An 18830-nucleotide genomic window follows, 5' to 3' on the forward strand; every position below is an offset into this window, starting at 1 on the left:
GGTAAATGTGACTAAAAAGACTCAAAAAGTCCAAACCGTTACAGTTAGCATGGTAAATAAGACTAAAAAGACACAAAAAGTCCGAACCGTCACAGTTAGAATGGTAAATGGGACTAAAAAGACTCAAAAAGTCCGAACCATTACAGTTAGCATGGTAAATAAGACTAAAAAGACACAAAAAGTCCGAACCGTGACAGTTAGCCTGGTAAATGGGACTAAAAAGACTCAAAAACTCTAAACCGTCACAGTTAGCATGGTAAATGGGACTAAAAAGACACAAAAAGTCCAAACCATGACAGTTAGCATGGTTAATGGGACTAAAAAGACTCAAAAAGTCTAAACTGTGACAGTTAGCATGGTAAATAGGACTAAAAAGATTTAAAAAGTCCAAACCGTGACAGTTAGCATGGTCAATGTTAACAGTAGAGTGACGGTATGATTGGAAAAAGACTGAAGAAGTTTGGCTTGTTTGCAGGAGAAAACTTTTATTTCTTTAAAGAGGACGGCAGCGCAGTTGAAGTTTGCAAAAAACCATCCAATTAACCACAACACATCTGGAACATCTTTTGGATAAATAAGATGAAATTATATATGTTTTTGTTATAATTATAATGCAGAGTGGTTGGAGCAAACCAAACATAGCCTCTCAGCAGAAATGTTGCCCGGCACAGAGGTGGAGGGCTGATGATACGGGCTTCTTCTGCAGTCACATGACATGGACGACTTGCTGTCACATAATGAGCTATAAACGCCTCTGGATAGGAAAAACAGAATGAAATGTGAGGACATTGGTCTGGAAAGCTGTCTGTAGATCTACAACAGAATGGCTAAAAACAGCTAATGATCATCAAAGTCCAGGCTCTACCTGACTGAAATGCTGTGATGGGACATTAAATTAGCTGTGCAGAAACAAATGCTGCAAATGCTAAAGTTTAGAAGAAGAAGAGGAGTGAAAATGAATGTGAAAATATTCCTCCTCAGCCCGGTGAGAGACTGATAACATGCAGAAGGCCATCACATGCTGGAGGTGGTTCTAAAAGCTGCTTCATCATGGATCGATGCAGTTTTTCACACACTCCTTCTACAGAGAGTAAACTTTATAAAAGAAAAAAGGAAAAATCCTCTGAATTTCAACCTGCTTTCTAACACAGAGAGGTTGAAGGGCTTTTAATAAAGAAAAATAAGAAAGAAATCCAGCCTGCTGTCCTGTGGCACGTCAACAATCACCTCGGCCATGGTACCCTTACTGTGTCCAAGAGGGTCTTTGGTGTAACACAGTAATCGCAGCTCATTTTGCTAATCACTGCCCCGTGAAGCAGGTCTGAATCTGTTCAGATGAATGTACCACAGAGCCATTAGGTTATTGCTTCTAAGAGCACTCATGCTGGGGAGCTGAAAAGGTTATAAATCACAGGTTTGATTCATTGACAGAGAGAACAAGACGTCCGTAGAGGAAATGGGAAGTTGCTGCTTATTATGGAAATGCAGTAGAATACACTCATGTAAGTGTTGTTAGATTAGCTGCTGAGAAGTTTTAAAAACTACACAAAGCACAAGATTTACATCCTTTTTAAAGTTTTAATTTGATTAAATTTCAGTCATATCAACTGTGTTTGATTTCATGGTCACATACGCAGCCTTATTTTTAAATACCATCATCCCATCACAGAATAAAACCAGAAGCAATCAACCTTCTCCTCACATCCAACCACTGACCTTCATCTAAACTCCAGTTCTCCGTACGGTCACTGCTCTCCTGTCTCTAGTTATGTCCAATTAGATGAACTGATCGGTAAAAGGAAAGAATTTATTGATGTGTGTGACACACCCTGCAGCCTCCTCCTGGTGAGAGAAGCATGGAGGTTCCAGCTTTCTGTCTGCTTTCATCAGCTCATCCTGACTGACAGATCTAAGAGCCTTCGTTCCTGCATCCCTTCATCTTCCTCTTCTGAGAACTCCCAGCTTTTACTCTGCCATGTCTTCCCTCCGCTGCCATCTTCTTTCTCTTCTTAATTATCCTCCTGAATCCTAGAGGGTCATCCATTCTGACACTACGGTTTGCTGATAAGCTGGGCTAATATTTCTGTAATATTAATTATCCTTCCAGTCGCATGCACTCCATCATGGTTTTGTCTTCCACTAAGCGCTCTTTACCATCGCTGCTAATCTTATTAGCCTCACTTTTTACATTGTTATTGTCTTGATGTTCAAAATACCACAGCAGAGGTCACACTGTGGTTCTCTAATCGACCCATCTATCCATTTCAGCTTTCCAGTAGATTAATGTCCCAATCTGTCTAAACGTCTTGAGCTCTTTTATGTACATATAACCTAATTCCTTCCTGATTCACTCATGTTTTCGCTTCCAAAGACCTAGACTTTATTGTTATCTTTTGTAGGTCTTAAGCAACACTGGCCCAGGCTTACCTGGGTGGTTTCAGCCTTATACTTGTACCTGATCATCCAAATTATGATTTTATCTTGTGTGGTCACTAGAATCTGTTTTGAATTGGATCTTCAGGCATAAAACACAAAACTTTTTCCCACATCTTAAGTTATTTTCTTGAAAATGTCTAAGATAACTCACTTTGATAGACATAAGAAATGTTTTTCTGCACTAACAAAGTGATTCCCTAAGAGCCATTAGCTGGAAACTTGCCACATCTCAGCATGGCGTGCACTTTGTCCTTCACCATTTTAACAAAACGGGACAAGCGGAGGACAAAATAAGAAGTATCCGGTCTGTAAAAATGCAGCAGATTAACAGAATGTGAAAGTGATGAATCTAAACCTTCAGCTGGTCCTCTGTTGTCTCCCAAAGCCTCGTCAGGAATGGTCTCAGTGGAGGGGCTGCTGCCAAGATTTCCTGGTTATACTAAAGACGCAAAGACTTGCTCTATACTGTCATTTCAGCAGAATCTTAAGCTTGAAGATAAATAGAAGCAACTTAAAAGTAGGTCGTCCCATTATGGAGACGAAAGATGGAGGAAACGAGAGCAGAAGGATGAATGAATGGAGTTCTGGAGGCTGAGGTTGCATTTTTCATGCTGAAGTGTAAAAGCTGCCATCAGTAAGCAACCAACAAGCAGCTTTACCTGCAGAAGGAGCTCCAATATGACAGCAGGAGATCTTTCACACATCTAGATGCTCTGAGGTACTGGAAACACTGGCACCCATTCATTGTTGAGCTCTATGTAAATGACTCCTGGACTTGACAAATGAGCCGCCAAGTCAGCAGTTTAATGTGTGCCGTAGTGTGTTGCGTAACCATTTCCACCAGGGTGGACCAGAAAACCCCCCCAGGTCCAGACGGGTATATCCCAACACATGACAACACGACACATATCACATGAAATGGTTGGATCCTGCGTTAAATCCGCAATCCATCACCCAGTTTGATCCCATTTTGGGAGTGGAGATGAGAGAGTTTGGAGAACATGCCCAGTTTTAAAAAACAGGATCAGGCGTGAAATAACGTCTTGTGTCAGCATTGCGTGGCTTTCTGTCTCCGAACACTAAAACTGCACCGTTTTCTTAAGTTTAACCCGCAGCTTCACGCCGAAAACCCCGCTAATTGCGCCTTTCTGATGCGCACAAACACATAATTGCTGCTGCTGGTTGTTACACGCCCTGAATCCTCCGCATGGGACCGTTCAACACAGGCAAACAGTCAGAAAACAGCAAAGCAAACCCACCATCTCCCTGTCTGGCTGGAAAGCTGAGAGAACCATACAAGGCTGCAATCTACAGTCAGAAACAGATGATGGGAATTACCTTCCTCACGCCTGGAATCCGAAAAGCGCTGGTCTGGGAGGGGCTCAGGAGTACAGACCCCCCTTTTTTCTTTCTTTTTTTCCGCTTTCTTCTTTATTTCATGAATCTGATCCACCCCTCCACCCCCAACCCGACAGCCACGGACTTCAATGGGGGGAGATCGGAAGCAGCTGAGGGTTTCGGTTGGTGTCGGGTGTGTGGAGCCTCTGCGCTCGGCTTTCATCGTAAAGGTTCGGTAAAAACCGTCGGTGCTGCTTCTGGCTCGGAGCCACAAGAAGCTGCTCTGCAGTTTAGCCTCAGGCCACCATTACATGTTACATGACACATGCACGGCTTCTCCAGGCTGATGGTGGGTGATCGGGTCCAGCAGACTGAAATCCTCCTCCTGGTCAGGTTATTTCTTATTTTTAGGTGCAGGATGTGTGAAAGTGGGTCTGCAGCCCACTCAGTGTCACATAGACATGAATTAAGCTTTAGAGGAGGAGTATGCTGGCTGTAAAGGATCTTCATCATTCCCTGCTCAGAGCTGCTGTCCAGGGACCTGGTTTTCTGATCTGTGTTCTTGTGTTGGGTCTGTCCATGGTCCTGATTTATTTCACCTGCTGAGGTTGCTCCTTTCTTTGGATTGAACCCCCTACTAACCCTGTCAGATCGGCCAGAGAGAAGTCAGTCTTAGTTATGACCATTAATTTCAAATACTTTTGTCTGAAATGACAGATGTTTTATGGTGCATAATGTTTAGATTGTTAATCAGCTTTCAGTCAGGGATGGACCTGGTCTGTCTGTAAGGCTTAATGATGCAGTAAACTCATTTCAGCCAAGAGAAGAACGAGGAGGCGTGTGGCAGATGGTTTGGTCTCTAAAGAGCCCCGAAGCGATGGATTAAATTCACAAATGTTCTCCAGAATAATACAAACAATTCCCCTGCAAGCTATTTAATGAGAAAAATCTCTTTGGAACTTTGTCAAAATCAGGCAAAAGATGGAATCAGATATTTTTCATTATGGACAGCCATGTTTTTATCCTCATCCTCACTTTGTCAGCTGCACATCCATGAAGAGAACCTCCCGTTCTGCCACGTTCCCAAAGGTTCTCCGTTGACTGCAGAGGCCACTGGAGTTCAGTCACTTCATTGTCATGTTCAGGGAAGCAGATGGAGAAGATCTGAGCTCAGTGGCGTGGTAAGTTAATAGCCATCAGAACGGGGGTGGTCAACTCCGGTCCTCATGAGCCGCAGTCCTCCAGATGTTGGGATTTTCCCTGCTGCAACGCACCTGACTCAGATCATGGGTCATTAGCAGATCTATGCAGTTTGATGTCCAGCTCTGCACAGGTCCGCTAAGCCAGATGAGTGCAGGTCTGCGGCTCTCGGGGAGTGGGCCAGCCCTGCGTTAGAAGATGATAAACTGCGGTCATAAAGGGACTGACATGGTCAGCAACAGTACTCAGGTCGGTTGTAGTAGTTAAACCATGTCACATTGGGGGTCAAGAAAACATCCTCTGCACCAGGGACCCCCAGCTCCGGTCCTGAAGGCCCACCGTCCTGCTGACTTTCTACGTTTCCCAGCTACAACAGTCTTGACTCAAAATGACGTCACAATAGCAGACTTGTGCAGATCCATTTCATATGAATTAGGTGTGTTGCAGCAAGGAAACATCTGATATCCGCAGGTAGGTGTATGGTTTCAGACAGCTGTCGATTAGGATTAGTGCTCAAGTACACATCCGTGCATATTTTGTAATTAAAATTTATTTAAAACTTTTTTTTTTTTAAAAAAACTTAAAAAAAAAACAAATATTGGTTCCAACAAAACAAGCTTCTTAGGTTTGAAAAGGGTTTTGGAAGAAGTTGAGCATTTAACTGGTCCAAACTCCCCCGCAGAAGTACAAATTAGTAACATCCCGTCACATCCAGGAGTGGAAATCTCACCGAGGCGTCCACCTCCAACCCAACAGCAGATTTGTTCTTCATGTGTGTAAAATCACACAGATGTGGTTTTTATTTTTATTTTTATGAAATTCATATTTATTTAATTTATATTTATCTTTATTTCACCAGGAAAGCCCCATTGAGGTAAAGAACCTCTTTCTCCAGGGAGTCCTGGCCAAGAGGCAACAAGAGTTACAGGCAATTTACATGTTACCACTTAAACAGAACAAATAATTAAAAGTAATTACAACTAAAACAGGACATCTCATAATCTCTCACTCTGGACTTAAAACCGTTCAAAGAAACAAGTTGGGACAATTTCCAGTCTTTCTGCAAAGAGTTCCATGTAGACAGAGCGGAGTAGACAAAGGCTCTTTTTCCCAGTTCTGTGTGGGGAAATGGAACAGAAAGTATAAAATGATCATTCGATCGCAAAAAAATAAGAATCAACACATATCTGTGTGATTAAATCACAGATATAGGCTGGCAGCAGCCCAAGCATGGCCTTATAAATAAAAATATACCAATGCCCTGTTCTCCTGATGGACAACAAAGGCCGTCCTCCTCTAGAATACAATTGACAATGATGGGTCATGCTTTTACAATTTGTAATAAACCTCAGAGATGCATGGTGTCGATTTTTATGTAGACATTGAGCTGAAACAGTCCTCTACACCAGATCACCATAACCTTAAGCAGTTTGACTGGACTAAACTAAATAATTTAATACTGAACATCTCAACAGATCCGTTCTAAACCAGTTAACCAGTTAACATTTGTCTGGAGAACGGGTAGATAAAGTCAAATTACTGGACACACTAACCGATAACCAGCTGTCATGGCAAAACACATGGATACCATGGTGATGAAGATGAGCTGCAGCATCTTTGTGGTAAGGAAACATCTTCATGTCCTTCCACATTTAGTTTTATGTCACCTGGATTATTCTGCACCTGCATGTAAAGGTCAAGTGAAGGAATTAAAAATGTCCCAGAACAGAGCTGCCAGGTAAGTATTACTTTGTCCCCTGAGAAGAAGTACGACCAGAATGCAGCGTCAGAGAGCAGGCGGCTTCCCAACACGATTACAGTCTTCAGGAACGCCGTCTTTTCTTCTCAACCTGCTTTTTATACGTAACCAAACTGTCAGATGTGCTCAGGTTCACTCATTTCACTGCGATGCACAAATACTGTTTACAAAATAAAACATAAATTTCCATAAATCATTGGAATAATTAAACATACGTACCCATTAAACATAAGTACATCAAGAGAAAACAAGCTTTTTTCCCAAGAAGTGCCTTTTTATTTCTCAGATATTTCACAGTAAACAGAAACGGGAAAGTTTCACAGGAATTCAACACAAACAGAAAGAAAAACATCAGAAATAATCAGATTCACATGATGAAGGGAACAGATTCTGTCTGGATTTAAATACTGTAGCGGCTCAGAGACGTGCTGGATGGAAGCAGAAAACTGCAGACTAGTGGTAGAAACAATGAAAACTGTGGCTGACATCGAGCTGTTGGATGCATCTGGGCGTGGAGGGTTAAATCATTCAGTGAACCTTCAGAGGCAGTTTGTGCTTCTCAGTTCCAGCATGATGAGAAATGAAAAACTTTTGGTTCACACTGAAGTTTTCTCAAAACTTTGAGCATCTGCGGAGCAACTGTTCTCAAAAGAAAAAGGAAAATCACGCTGCTGCTGCTTTACACATAATGCATCAAAGTCACTTTATTTCACACCTTTTGCTTTTAATCTCTTCCAATAATCTGTGATTAGTTGTGTGTAAAACACTCAGACTTTCTGATGATCCTGATAATTCACAGCTCTCTGGCAGTAAACAATCGAAACAGACGTTTGTTACGTCTTTCCGTCTCACAATGCTTCCAACAAAGACAGAAAAAGTAAAAGAAAGTTAAATTAAAGGACATCTTTCTAACTAAATGGTGATGTCTAATGTGTTTCGAGTTCACATTTATCACTGAGTCAGGATGTGGAAAGATGACAGAAACCAGAAGCAACACTGATAACAGCCTGGATTCACATTTCTGAGGCTTTAACGGGATAAATGCTTTGAAAAGACTCAAACCGAACTCCTTCAGATGGAACCTGGATGGAGCTCGACGGCACACAGGAGAGAAGTCAGGTAAGAGCTCCACTCTTTAAAAAAAAAAAAACATCATAAAAAACAAAGTGTAAACCAGGAGAGTCCAAGTCCAGTCCTGGAGATCTCCGGTCCTGCAGCTTTAAGACGTGCCGCTTCTCCAACACACCTGAGAGAAATGGTGGAATTCCCTCATTCAGCTGAGCTTTAAGGTCGGTAACATTGACCGTATATGAAAGATGGATGGAGCCTTCAGCGGTAAAAAGTCAAGCCTATGTGGAAGAGCATAAAACTGCAGTTCCCCCTTCATCCACTAGGGGCTGCAAAACAGAGTAAATCCCCATAGACTCCCATGTTAAAAAGACCAACTTCACAGCAGAAATAAACATGTTTACAGCCTGGTACAAAAATCTATTTTTGGTTTAATAGGTCAGGTTTACCTTCATGACAACTGTGGGGGGAGTGAATTTTTTTCTAACTCGCTTGTTTAAAAGTAATTTAATCTTGAAATTTGGCATATTTAGGGGCGTGTCCTTTTGATTGACATGTGCCCGATCTCCCGCTTCAAGTAAGAAGAACGTAGAACAACCGCGGATTTTAACCGGTTAACAACGTGACTTAGTTTTAGCCTGCTCCCTCCGTTAGCTGGTTAGCTCCTGTTATCTCTGGGTTAGCTCGGTTAGATTTAGCTACAGGCAGTTCGGAGTTTGCTTGATGTCAATCATCCACCATGACGCTCACAGCCCCCTCTCAGCTCCACCTCTTTGCCCATATTTGTATTTTTAGGGCAAGACAACGCGCACGCTCCTGCCAAGATGGCGATGGTAGGAACCGCCCACCGAGCTTCAATTCAGCTCTTCAGAAACCTACGGGTGACCCCACGGAGGCTCCGCCCATCTCTTTATATACAGACTATGGTCGGTAGCATGCATCATGTGACTGAGGCGTGTTGGAGAAGTGCCGCGTCTCAAGGCTCCAGGACCAAGCAGGACTCCAGGACCAAGCAGGACTCCAGGACCAAGCAGGACTCCAGGACCAAGTAGGACTCCAGGACTCCAGGACCAGACATGGACACTCCTGGTGTAATCGATGGCACATTTGGTGGTGTAGTGTTCATTCTGTTCCCCATCATCTCTGCCTCCATTCTCCTTTAATTTTTATCTGTTCATTGGCTAATTCAGACCCTCCTCCTCTTCCTCCTCCTCCTCTAACCTGCCACATTCCTTCAATTTGACTTTTTTAAATCTTATTTGGTGCCACTGCATGAGCTAAGCTACTTGTGTTCAGGCGTCTTCCTCCACGTCCTCCTCAAACTCGCCCTCCTCCTCGGCTGTGGCCTCCTGGTACTGCTGGTACTCCGACACCAGGTCGTTCATGTTGCTCTCGGCCTCGGTGAACTCCATCTCGTCCATGCCCTCGCCGGTGTACCAGTGCAGGAAAGCCTTGCGGCGGAACATGGCGGTGAACTGCTCAGAGATGCGTTTGAACAGCTCCTGAATGGCCGTGCTGTTGCCGATGAAGGTGACGGCCATCTTGAGGCCTCGCGGCGGGATGTCGCAGACGGCCGTCTTGACGTTGTTGGGGATCCACTCCACGAAGTAGCTGCTGTTCTTGTTCTGGACGTTCAGCATCTGCTCGTCCACCTCCTTCATGGACATGCGGCCGCGGAACACGGCGGCCACCGTCAGGTAGCGACCGTGACGAGGGTCGCACGCCGCCATCATGTTCTTGGCGTCGAACACCTGTTGGGTGAGCTCGGGCACCGTCAGGGCGCGGTACTGCTGGCTGCCTCGGCTCGTCAGCGGGGCAAAGCCGGGCATGAAGAAGTGGAGGCGAGGGAATGGCACCATGTTGACGGCCAGCTTCCTCAGGTCCGCGTTCAGCTGGCCGGGAAAACGGAGGCAGGTGGTGACGCCGCTCATGGTGGCCGACACCAGGTGGTTCAGGTCTCCGTACGTGGGTGTGGTGAGCTTCAGAGTGCGGAAGCAAATGTCATAAAGAGCTTCGTTGTCGATGCAGTACGTCTCGTCTGTGTTTTCCACCAGCTGGTGGACCGACAGGGTGGCGTTGTACGGCTCAACCACCGTGTCTGAAACCTGACAGGAACAAAGACGAAGGTCAGCTCACAAACGCTGATGTGTCAAGTTTTTACAAACATGCTTTTACAGAAGCAAAGTCGTGGTTTTGCATTGAGTCCGTTCACGTCTTCAGAGAGAGTCCAGCAAAACCACCATGGTCATGGGAAACTTCCACCATGTGTCAACCTCAAAGGAAGGAGGACGATAATATGGCAAAAGATTCATTCGTATTAAGATTAAATAGTACTTAATAAGGGTGGGAAAATCTAATTCAAATATCGAAAATCAGGATTTTATTGCTTCACAATTTTAAAATAAATTTTTTGTTTAAAAAAAAAAATTTAAATAAATAAAAATAATCCATTATAAAATTTTTGTCATTTTTACTGTTTTTATTGATCTTTTTACTTTTCTTTTTGGGAATTATAGCAGCAGAATGATGGTTTGGCTACTGGGGTTTTTTTTCATTGAAATCAAGAAAAGTGAAAAAGTTTTATTAATTTATTTTGCTTTTAATCTACACAAATCAGAAATAAAGAATTGTGAGAATCGCAATTTAAATCAAATTGGCACCCAAATATCGGAATCGAATCGAGACAAAAGCATATCGCCACAGCCCTAGTACTTCACATAACTGTCAATGTAGCATTGTATTTAGTATTATATGGTATTGCTAAATGTCTCTCTGTGGCACTGGCTAGGAGAACTGACAAAAGAAGATGAGTAAATATTAAAACATTCATTTTCATGGTGTTCAGGGTGTTGCTGACTAATGTGGCTGTTCTATCTATCATTCAGAAATCATGAAAAAGAAGAAGAATCAAATTTAGGATTGTTCTAAATCATTCTCGCTGAGATGCATCAGCACTTCTCCCAAACCATCCTTTCTCCCTACAAACTAATTTTGACATACCTGCCTGTCATCTTGTTTCACAGCACACAGCTGTATATAAATCATGTGTTATAAAATCTAGAGAGTAACAGGAAAACATATTGAGTCATATTCACTGAGAATACAGAATGTTGCAACACTTATGGAGATGACGCCCCCTCAGAATAAAGACATCTGCACGACTGAACAGTTTGTGTTGCTGGAGAAATTATTTGACTTGTGTCTGTAATAACTACAGCTGACCACCAGATGTCACTGCTACGGTCTATTTCAGCAGTTCTCAACCTTTTTGCAACACAATACCCCCCCTGTAAAGTATTTTTTTCAGCCACGTACCCCCTAACTAGTGCAAAGTATTTTTGGTTAAGAAAAAACTTGAAATACAGCACTTAGTCATTTGTGTTTAGTTTATTAAACTTTCTTTTACTTTTAATGTAAATTTAATGAATATATACTTACATTGCATAAAATATATTAAATATTTATAAAATATAGTTATATTATTTTGTTTAAGGATGTTTCAAAGAAAACATAAAAACATATATTTTCAAAACATTTAACGTACCTCCTAGAATGGCTTGAAGTACCCCCAGGGGTACGCGTACCCCCATTTGAGAAACAGTGGTCTATTTTATGAGGCTTTGAAGCTTCAGCTCTTTTCAGTCCAGTCAAACAGAAACTTCTAAAGCTTCATCGACTCATCTCTAATTTAAAGATTAGAAACTTTATTTACTGCCTTTTATCAAAACAAGCGTTAATCCATCACACTGCAGGTCATTTGGCTTCTTCTCTACCCTGCTGTTGTGCTTTTTTACATTAACCTGTACATCAAATGTGATCTAGAAATAAAGCAGCTTTGCCGTTTGAAGCCCAATGTGAAGTCATATTCGGTAAGTTACCTTCGGGGAGGGCACCACGCTGAAGGTGTTCATGATGCGGTCGGGGTACTCCTCTCTGATCTTGCTGATGAGCAGCGTTCCCATGCCGGAGCCGGTGCCTCCCCCCAGGGAGTGTGTGAGCTGGAAGCCCTGCAGACACTCGCAGCTCTCTGCCTCCTTCCTCACCACATCCAGGACTGAATCCACAAGCTCCGCTCCCTCGGTGTAGTGACCTTTGGCCCAGTTGTTTCCGGCTCCACTCTGGCCTGAGAATATAAAATATCTATATTAGTAAACGTGAAGTATTTATATTGAAATTCCCTATTATTAAGATTAAAGTCTGTGTTTAAATAGAAGTAAAATACAGAGTTAATGGTCATAATGCTGGGACTGGGGACATCAGGTTATCACTCTGTCAAAAAACATTTTTTTTTTTTTTTTTTTTTTTTTTTTTAAAAGGTTGAGACCTGACCTTAAGAGGAAACAACGGTTTCATTCTTACCAAAGACAAAGTTATCAGGTCTGAAGATTTGGCCAAAGGGTCCAGAGCGGACCGAGTCCATGGTGCCTGGTTCCAGGTCAACAAGGATGGCTCTGGGCACATACTTCCCCCCTGCACACACAGACATGAACACACATGAACACATTAAATCTTCAAGAAATACAGCAAGGACATAAAAATAATCTGATATTAACAAATTTTCATATACTTTTTATTTACATAATGGAGAAATAATCTTCTGTTTGTTTATTTAAATGCTTCATTTTGCTGCCAGATGAAAATTATAGTTAGAAATGCAGATAAAAGCAATAAATATGTAAACATATATATTTTTATTGCCAATAGAAGCACTAGAGGTATAGGAGAACAAGGTAAGAGTGAGTTTTGGTCTGAGACTGTAAATAAAGTGTTCACATAAGAAATTACATTTGAGATAAACATTCAAAAAAGTAGAAAGGGATGCTTTTTACTTTATAAATGTCAGGGGGGAAAAAATAATCAGTAAATCATCATTTTTTATTTTGTTCAAGACTTAAATTTTTAAATGGACCAAATTTCTTCCAACCGAGTTGAGCTAAAAGTAACAAATGTGAGGTGTGAAAAGCTGCTGTGTGCCATACCAACCATGGCCACTAGATGGAGACAAACATCCCAACATCATCTAAACTGCACATTTTCCATCACTTCTTTGAGCTTTTATAGTACATGCCAATCCAGGTTATTGATCATTAATTCTATATTAGGCATCAACATTTTCCTCCTAACTCTCAGCTGCATTACAACTTTTAAACTGACATTTGTAAAAACAGAAAATCTGAAGGAAACTGAGCTGTTTGATCTGACAGCAACACATTACAGTGCATTACATGCTTGCACTACAGTAGTACAATATGTTTAATATTTTTATATCCTTATTTCAAAGCTGTAGAAACACTCAGCTCTGAGCTGCAGTGACTCAGTTCCTCCACTAGTGGGCCCTCTCAGTCCACCCAGATCACCCCAGTGCATCTACACTGTAGTCTGGACAAACTCACCTGAGGCTTCGTTGTAATACACACTGATCCTGTCCAGCTGCAGGTCACTGTCTCCATGGTAGGTTCCCGTTGGGTCGATGCCATGCTCATCACTGATGACCTCCCAGAACTGAAGAAAAATATAAAAAAACACAACATTTCATTACACGACCTGCAGTGTACACACAGATACACATAAGATAAAGTTCTGCCTGTTTGAAGCATGAAAGCACCCATTTGCATTTTTATCTGATACCATTCTGTGTGCAATACAGTTTTTCACAGTTCAGGGAACATTTCTGACAGAGGCGCCTTTGTGTGGCTCCTTGGGTGATGAGTTAACATCTAAATTAGGTTCTGCAGTCACAAGACGACCTGAAAAACAGCAACATGTTCAGTGAGAATGTCGTCCTTTTAAAACGACTGAAAGAAGGCTTGTGTCAAACAAAGCCAAAACCAATTCTATCCATTTTCTCCAATCACGATACAAACTAAAGGACAAGCAGCATTTCATGGCTACAAGCTCACAGGTAGAGCAGGAACTGAAATGTACAAACATTTAGCACCAAAAAGCAGTCTGAAAACACAGAGCTCATCACTTCGACCTACTTAAAACTCAGAGGGTTGATGCAGCAGCTGAAAAACTAAGAACAAAACCAAAGCACATCTCAAGATATTATTCATTTTGTAGCACAAATCTAAAATAGATGTTTTATTTCTGCTCTGAGGTAGATTTTCAACAAGAAGCCTGATGATTTGAAAAGTTAGGACCAGGACATGGGCAGACAAAAACCCAGAATAAAATAGGAACAATGTCAGAAAACGGATAAAGATGATATTAAAGCTCTTTGTTAATGATCACCATCAGTAACTAAAGAATCATTACATCTGAAGCTGGAAAAAGAAGAGGAAAATTCTACATTAAAATCTCCCAAAATCCAGTTTGTCTTGACTTGTGTCTCAGTCCTGACAACCGTCGTATCCAGATGATCTGCCGATAGAGGGGTGGGGATTTGCTATGAAAAGGAAGTTTGAAGGACTGTGAAGGCATTAGCATCCTCAAAATGCTGCAAACACCCAGACCTGGTGTGCATGGACTCTAAGACAGGAAGTGGAGGACTGAAAACACCTTTTTCACTATGACTTATGTTTGTTTTTTATTCAGGTTAAGATGCATTCTCCTCTCCCCTCCCCCTCCCCCCTCCCCCCTCTCTCTCTCTCTCTCTCTCTCTCTCTCTCTCTCTCTCTCTCTCTCTCTCTCTCTCTCTCTCTCTCTCTCTCTCTCTCTCTCTCTCTCTCTCTCTCTCTCTCTCTCTCTCTCTCTCTCTCTCTCTCTCTCTCTCTCTCTCTCTCTCTCTCTCTCTCTCTTTCTCTCTCTCTCTCTCTCTCTCTCTCTCTCTCTCTCTCTCTCTCTCTCTCTCTCTCTCATATATATGAAGCTCATGCTACGACAGCATCTAAACCAGGGTTGTTTAAAGTTGCTCCACAAGGGCAGATGCCCTGCAGGTCTTCGGTGCATCTCTTCTCCAACACAGCTGTCTCACATTATTCAGATCCAACAGTCAGTGAAGTCCTAAACAGTGACTGATTCATTTGAGTCAGGTGTGTTGGAACAGGGATCCATGGAAAACATGCAGGACCGGAGCTGGACATCCCTGCCTTAAAGTAGGGGTGAGAAAATGTAACAGAAAAAAATCAAAAATCTGGATTTTTTTGCTTCACAATTTTAAAATCGATTTTTTTTGTTGTTGTTGTTGAAAAATCCATGTTTTTCAAATAAATAAAAATAATCCATTATAAATTTTTTGTCATTTTTATTGTTTTCATTGATCTTGTCTTCATCTAACTTGTCTTCTTGGGTGTTATAGCAGCAGAATGATGGTCTGTGTTGTTTTTTTCTCTCCCTGAAATCAAGAAAAATTAAGAGGGAAAAAAGGTTTTATACATTTATTTTGTTTTTAATCTACAAAAATCATCAATATCAAAGAATTGTGAAAATCGCAATTAAAATCAAATCGGCACCCAAAAAAATCGGAATTGAATCGGGACAAAAGCATATCGTCTCAGCCCTACCTTACACCCATTTGCAGACTGGGAGAAAAATAAATACCTCATCAGAACAACAGCTTGAAGCTTGGCAAGACGACATAATTGCAATCCACAAAGCCTGAATACTTTTAATTTGCCTCCTATGTAAAGAAATAAAGTCACATCTAAATGCAACATAAATCAAATTACCTTGCATGAAAATTCCTACCAGATGTTGCACATGCACAAGTTATAAATGATTCAGTGCTGCAGTTGATTAGGATTCTGATCAGGATCCGGGATGTTTTTTATTCATCCTCAGAGAGACGGCCAGTCTCAGACCGCTGTTATTGATTAAATGATTCAGCTCTAGAGAGATGCGAGTAAAGCTTCACATTATGCAGCATAAAAAGATCAAAATGCAAATCTGGTAGGACAGTAAAGATTATATAGATTATATAGATGTCTATTTTAAAAGGTATAAAAAGAACAAAAGTTCTAAGTCCAGTTCTCTTTGGATCAGTAACTATACTGTTGCAGCACAGAAGAGACGGATTTACCTCTTATTTACATTAGAAAATCTCACAAAAATAGAATCTGAACAAACAAAATAAAATCTAACAAGGTTTTTCCATTTTCATCAGTACTTTGGTTTTTTTTTTTTTAATCTTGGATAAGACTTAAAGGAAAGGTGCTTTTTAGTTTTCCTAAACCGGATTTTTCCAGTTCAGTCTGAATCACACACGTTTCAACATCACTTAGATGACTTAAGATTTAAGTTTACAGTAGCTGCAGTCAGAGGATCGGTAGGAGCTCAGCTTTCTCAGAGGATCCAGTCAGCTCCAGTTTTACCAGCTGACACGTTAACGCCAAACTCAGTTAAGAAAAGAGCACAGACTGTCACACCAGCTCAGTCAACTGACCCTAATCTGAGCCACACAAGTACAAGGCTGGTGGGATATCTCATGGCTTCATGTGAAAGCTGAGCAGGAAAAAAGGGTCAAGATCTCTTTTTTTAATCCTCAATACCACCAACTTATTTTCTTTCAGCCCCTGATTCATGTCGTGATCACCGTGGCAACAAGCTGATAGCTTGATTTGTTTAGTGAGAAAAGGATCATGACCTGAAACCCAAACTGGCAGATTTAACTAGTTACAACCAATATGGGATAAAATAATTTAAAACACAGTAAAATCAATAAGTTACTTCTTCCTAATTTTGAAAACATTTAAAAAATAAAAGTTCAAACTGATCAATGACTGAGTTACTGAAACTTGCACCAGATTGCGTAACTTTTAGTTTCAGGCACATCTCTGAGGTGTTATCCAACAGTACAAGAGAGCTGAGCAGATTTTGGCTGGATTGTGTGAGTGAGGGAATTCAGGCAGAGTTAATCCACTGCAAAATGTTCATGACCTCAGCCTCTAAGTCTGCTGTAAATACACTTGGCTTCACTGATCAGGGCCATTAAACAGGGAAGCCTGAGTCACCCCATATGTTGCTGCCACGCCTGTTGGACCCAAGAAACTCAGCTGGATCGGCTTAAACAAAAAAGGGTCAAATGAATGAATGTAATTTAAATAAATTATGCTAAATGTCCATCAGATTCACAAGAATGGTTGTTCTGCAGTTACAAAGCAGACTGTGTTTAAATCTGGTTTCAGACAAGTAGCTAAAATTAATCATGATTATCAAAGATATCATTAAGAGAAATGTTATTACAATGTTTACATATATGTTATACTGTTAATTTAAGCTAGTTAAACGGAAATTGTCCTTCATTTCTAACTAACAACCATGGAAGCTAAAAGTCACATTTTTAAAGCCTAAAAGGATGCACACACAAATATCTTTCACTTGTCTTGTGGGATAAAAAACATCACATCAGTGTGTGTGCATCAACTGGTTGTTGCAGCTCTCTTTAACAAACTGTTGATCAAAAAGCTCCAGAAACAACCAGAAGACGTTTAAAGTGCAGCAGTGAAATTTCTGTTACGTAGAAACACACAAAACTGTCCTTATGCATGCAGGAATTTCAGGATGAGTACTGCTTTGGAGGCCTGGGGAGTGTGCATGTGATACTGACGGGAAAGGCAGCCATTTAAATGACCTCATCTGTGCTTTCAGAGCACACACTGAGCCACTTGTTATCCCCCCTCCTCTTCATCTTCCTCCAGCTGCATTCTTCTCCTCTGCCTCAGCAAATTTCTCCTTTCTTTTCACACCCTTCCCTTGTGTTTTTCCCCCTCTGTGACAAAGACTGATCAGGCAGCCAAGACAGCAGCTGGCCCTGCAGTCTGGCTGACTTTATTATTCATAGATCAGTGAGCTGACTCGCTGTTTTTCTGAGTTTCAATTTATTTTTTTCTGTCAGTATGAAAAGAAAACACACACAGAGTACCAAATAGAGGAAATTCAATGAAATAACCAATCACTGTGTTTCTTTCAAGACATTTCCTGACTTTGTTTTTTCAGTTGAGAACAACTTATTATTGCTTTAACAACTTTCCTGCCCTTTGTCCAGCTTTTATGACACATCACAAGATAATTCAGCTGTGATTCACTGGACCTTCCTCCCTGTATTTGATTTCGATTTTAAAAATGGATAAAGTTAGATATTCTTTTACATTTCCATTTTGCCTGTGAGTGGAATGTTTTGTGTTCACAGTCAATCTATAAAACATAACAAAAACAAAACTGGCAAACGGCAACCGATCCCGTCCCGGAAGATGAGGTTTCTCCAGATTACTTGTTTCATTATTACCTGGAATGCATCTGGAGCTTTATAGCAGAATTTAATAGTAAATCGTGCAAGCAGAGATGCTAAAACTAATAAAATACAACAGCAGATCTTAGAGTTTTATTACCGATTATCAAAGCATATACAAACCATTGCAAAAGATCACAAAGTTGCTGCAAACCAGTTTGAGGTGGAATTTGCTGCTAGTCAGTGGCTGTTGGGCAATTGCTGTTTGTCATGTTTGGATCTCTGCGCTGCTGGATAATTTGTGGTTACATTGCATATGAAACAAAATAAAATATATAACTCAAGCCATTTGTTTTGGTTTCTATGACTATATATTGTTACTTTTTAAATTAACACAAAGAAAAGTCACGCCAATGAAAAAATAAACAAAAATTGGCAAAACGCTAAAAGTATTTCAGAAAACTTATCTTAAACTGCTTATTAACTATATTTTCCTGTTCTTACTGATTCTTACCTTTGCCCCAATTTGGTTGCCGCACTGACCGGCCTGGATGTGCACAATCTCCCTCATGATGGATGCCTCTAAATAATAAAATTAAGCTATTGAGAGTTAATTGATGAACGCTGACTTGCAGCCTGCAGTCTGCCTGAACAGATGACAGAAGAAACGCGTCCACAGTCCAACAGGCGCCGTAATACCGGCTTGGGACGCCCTTTTTACGTTTCCCACGCTGATTGGCTGCTTTCCCTAAAGACCCGACGCTGATTGGTCAAAATCTGATTTCGTTTTCTCCCATAAGGGGTTTCCCTGGCTCCAAGGCAGGGACCGGAAAGGGACAGGGAGAGGTTTTCATCATTAATGCCTTGTTGGAGCCCCAAATAAAACAATACGGAATAGAATAGAATAGAATAGAATAGAAT

General features: G+C 41.2%; 1 protein-coding gene across 1 annotated transcript; it reads right to left on the reverse strand.

Moving 5' to 3' along the window:
• Window positions 1–7006: 7006 nt before the first annotated feature.
• LOC306769821 (tubulin beta chain-like) lies at window positions 7007–18565 on the reverse strand. Its single transcript, XM_079258553.1, has 5 exons — window positions 18424–18565; window positions 13195–13303; window positions 12161–12271; window positions 11680–11924; window positions 7007–9906 (listed from the first exon to the last, which is right to left on the reverse strand). The coding sequence occupies exons 1-5, from the start codon at window positions 18478–18480 to the stop codon at window positions 9094–9096; spliced, it is 1335 nt and encodes a 444-aa protein (XP_079114679.1). The 5' UTR covers window positions 18481–18565; the 3' UTR covers window positions 7007–9093.
• Window positions 18566–18830: the final 265 nt, after the last annotated feature.

The sequence above is a fragment of the Telmatherina bonti genome (genome assembly GCF_933228915.1).
Source record: "Telmatherina bonti genome assembly, chromosome: 19".
Taxonomy (NCBI): Eukaryota; Metazoa; Chordata; class Actinopteri; order Atheriniformes; family Telmatherinidae; genus Telmatherina; species Telmatherina bonti.